The 3114-nt window shown below is 39.5% G+C and overlaps 1 protein-coding gene across 1 annotated transcript; it reads right to left on the reverse strand.

The window, feature by feature from the left end:
* Positions 1–1425: 1425 nt before the first annotated feature.
* LOC132499838 (upstream-binding factor 1-like protein 1) lies at positions 1426–2657 on the reverse strand. The gene is given in 3 exon segments (XM_060114537.1): positions 1426–1711; positions 1713–2488; positions 2490–2657. Coding segments are annotated over 3 exon segments (1218 nt in total). The 5' UTR covers positions 2646–2657.
* Between the last annotated feature and the right edge of the window lie 457 nt (positions 2658–3114).

Here is a 3114-nt window from a genome sequence, read left to right on the forward strand (position 1 = left end):
ATTTTTATCAGTATTTTAGGTGCTTGGGTGACTGCCATTTCTACTGCCATGACCATCATCATTGCTGTTGCCCTCCTGACACAGGAGTGCTGCTTCTTAAGAGGGACTTGCTTTGAGGCAGTGCTGAGAGTACAAAGAGAAAGAAAACAAAAAGATTTCCTCCCACTCATATACAGAGGTGGCCCTTCCAACTTCTCTGACCTGAAAGAGAGTGTTTCTCTTGGAGATCATCTGTCGATATCAAGTGAACATTTTGGGTCAGGGTTTTTAAGCTTTAATTCATGGGAAAGAGAATATACTTTCTTCATCTTACCCTGATCCAGAAGTTGGGCTACATCATTCTGATTGCTAAAAGGATTGCTCTCATTATGCTTTCAGCCTTCCCAGAAGGATATTATCCAAAAGTCCCTTTAAAAATTTCACTGCTGTGTTCACTGCAAGTATGGTGGTGAGGAACATGTTTTGTATCACTATTGTCTTTTTGAAAACTCATAGGACATTTTCACTAGCTTCAGCATGTATAATAATTAGGCTACTTCTGTGCACCTAATTTATCTTTTATTACAGGTGATGTGATTTGACCTTTGTCTGACATTGCAAAGAAGTATACTTTTCTCCCACATTTGGCAAGTTTATTGACTAAATTTTATATTAATCTCACTTTTGACTTTATCATAATCTGCCTCTTTTAATTTTTCTTTTGATTAACTTCATTCATCTGATTTAAATTTTATTTTAACATGTTGTGTTATAGGTATTTATGTAGACAATTTTAACTCTGAAAAAAGAAAGGATATAAACAAATAAATCCATGTATTGTAATTACACTACATATCATAACTGAGAAGAAGTCAGTGTACATGACTGGAACAGAAAAGACATGAATATTTTAAAACAAATATTATTTTGAACTGTATTAATTTAGTCTGTATTAAATAATTTGAAGTTTACCTTTATTTTAGAAAACTTTTATTAGTAGGCTCTGGAAATTAATTTTCAGAAAAATGCATTCAGGTAAACGTTTAAAAGAGATGGAATAAAATTATTTTATATTCTTTTGAAGCTCATCAGAATCATCATTTACAAGTCAATAGCTAATATTATTATGTAATCAACAGATGACTAATGCTTAAGTAGTTGGGACCAATAGGCAATATGCAATTAATTTAAATTACTACTTTTCAAAATTAAAAACTTTTTTTTTTTTTTAATTCCAAGAGTCTTTATTGCATGGACTTTCTCTGGGGGTGGAGTTGGGGTACATAGAGGAAACAGAAATTTACCTACGTTATATTGAAGAGGGAGGGAAAGTAGGAAGGAAAGGCAATGAAAGGGCACAGGGAGAAGAATGCTTTAATTTGATGCAGATGCCATGTCCATTTGCTAGGAAGTTCTCTATCCCATCGCTCAGATTGTGAACAAAGCTCAGTTGGAATCTGAGTCAGAGGAGTCCCCTGAGGTAGATGAGCTGGAGCCACTGTCCTCAGATTCACAGTTTTCATCTTCATCCCCACGGCTGTGGTCTGAGGAGTTGCTGCCTTCCTCCTCTTCCTCATCTTTCTTGTTTTCTTGATCTCCCTGACGCAGGAGAATGTTCTCCAATAGTGTTTGGTGATTCTATCTCTGGAGCCCCTGCTCCAGTTCAGGCCCTCCTTGAAGATTCCCCGATGATGGGAACTGCAGAGCCATCCTTCTAACCTTGGGGTTTGGTCATGCTCATGTTCTGACGCTTCAAATAGGTTGTCTCTCTGTAATAAGCATGTTCTTCAGGAGACAGACTCTTGAGCCAGAGATCAAAGTCAACCTTGTACTGTTTCTGCAGTTCCTCGGCCTGCTTCTTATAATGTTCCTTCTGGTTCTGTGGGACACGCTGCCAGCATCTACTAATCTCCACCATGCGCTCCCTCAGGGGCAGCACTTGAAGCTCCCTACTCGACCACAAATCCTCGTGGAACTTGTGATATCCATTCATAGGTGGCTTCTGGGGCTCTCCATGGAATTTTCTCTTCATGGATAAATTGTTTTCTGGGGAAGACTTCACTTTTTGCACACGTCCCTCAAACTTCTTTGGTGCTTTGGTCTGGCTTCCTTTGGGGACATCAGATTTCGTGGAGTTCTGGACTAGATCAGGGTGCTGTTCTCTGAATAGTGCGATTTTCTCCTCAAACTCCTGTTTCTCCTTCTGGAAATCTTGATTATATTTCAACTTCAGCTGCTCTGGAAGCTTCTTGTATTCCTCAGACAGAACCTTGGTCAGCTCCCAGTTGCTCATCTTAGGATATTTTTGGCTGTACTGGGGTTGCATCTCTTTGAAAAAGCGCAGGTAAGCTGTCAAGGGCTTCTTGGGTAAATCAGGATGCTTCTTGTGTTTTCTGCATTTGTAAGGATTGTTAACATTTTCCTTTGCTTCCAGGACTAATTCTTTCAAAGTGCGAAATTTTCTCAAGTTATAAGAAAGCTCTAACCATTTGAGTTTGCACATTTCCCCCAGAAAAATCTTTAAAAGCTACTTTTTCCCAGTCCATCTGTGACTGGGTTGTTTTGAACGCGTGCCTGTCATTGGATGGAATGTTATTCTCCATACATTCCAATAACTTCACAATGTCTTCTTTGGACCAGTCATCTTGACCTTTAGGCAACACCATTTCTAGGTCTTTGGGACACTTGTATGATCCCAGCAGTTCAGACATCTCAGCAAAGTCTCCAACTCCTTCACACTCAAGATTCAGAAGGTGAGCTATTTCTGGAATCCTGTAGTTTGTGAGATTCTATGTTCCAGAAGATGGGTGTCATCAATGCTGGTAGGAAAATCCATCCAATCAGGTCAGGGGTTCTATGTTCTCTGGGTGGGTCAGCAGCTGTAACTTTCAGAGTTTTCCACAGTCCAGCCAACTCCAAATGACTCTATTTTAGAAATAGAGTCTTTGCAGATGGAATCAAGTCGAAGACGTCAAGATGAGATCATCCTGCATAGAGTGGGTCCTAAATCTACTGACTGCTGTCCTTTGGGTACAGTTAATGAAATGTTCCACTCTTGTTCAGTAAGTAACTCTGTTAAATTCAGTTCAGTGATTGGTGCTCCCCTCCTGGTGGCAGTAACTTTCAAAATTCTCC

This window comes from Mesoplodon densirostris, chromosome 12 (genome assembly GCF_025265405.1).
Source record: "Mesoplodon densirostris isolate mMesDen1 chromosome 12, mMesDen1 primary haplotype, whole genome shotgun sequence".
NCBI classification, from domain to species: Eukaryota; Metazoa; Chordata; class Mammalia; order Artiodactyla; family Ziphiidae; genus Mesoplodon; species Mesoplodon densirostris.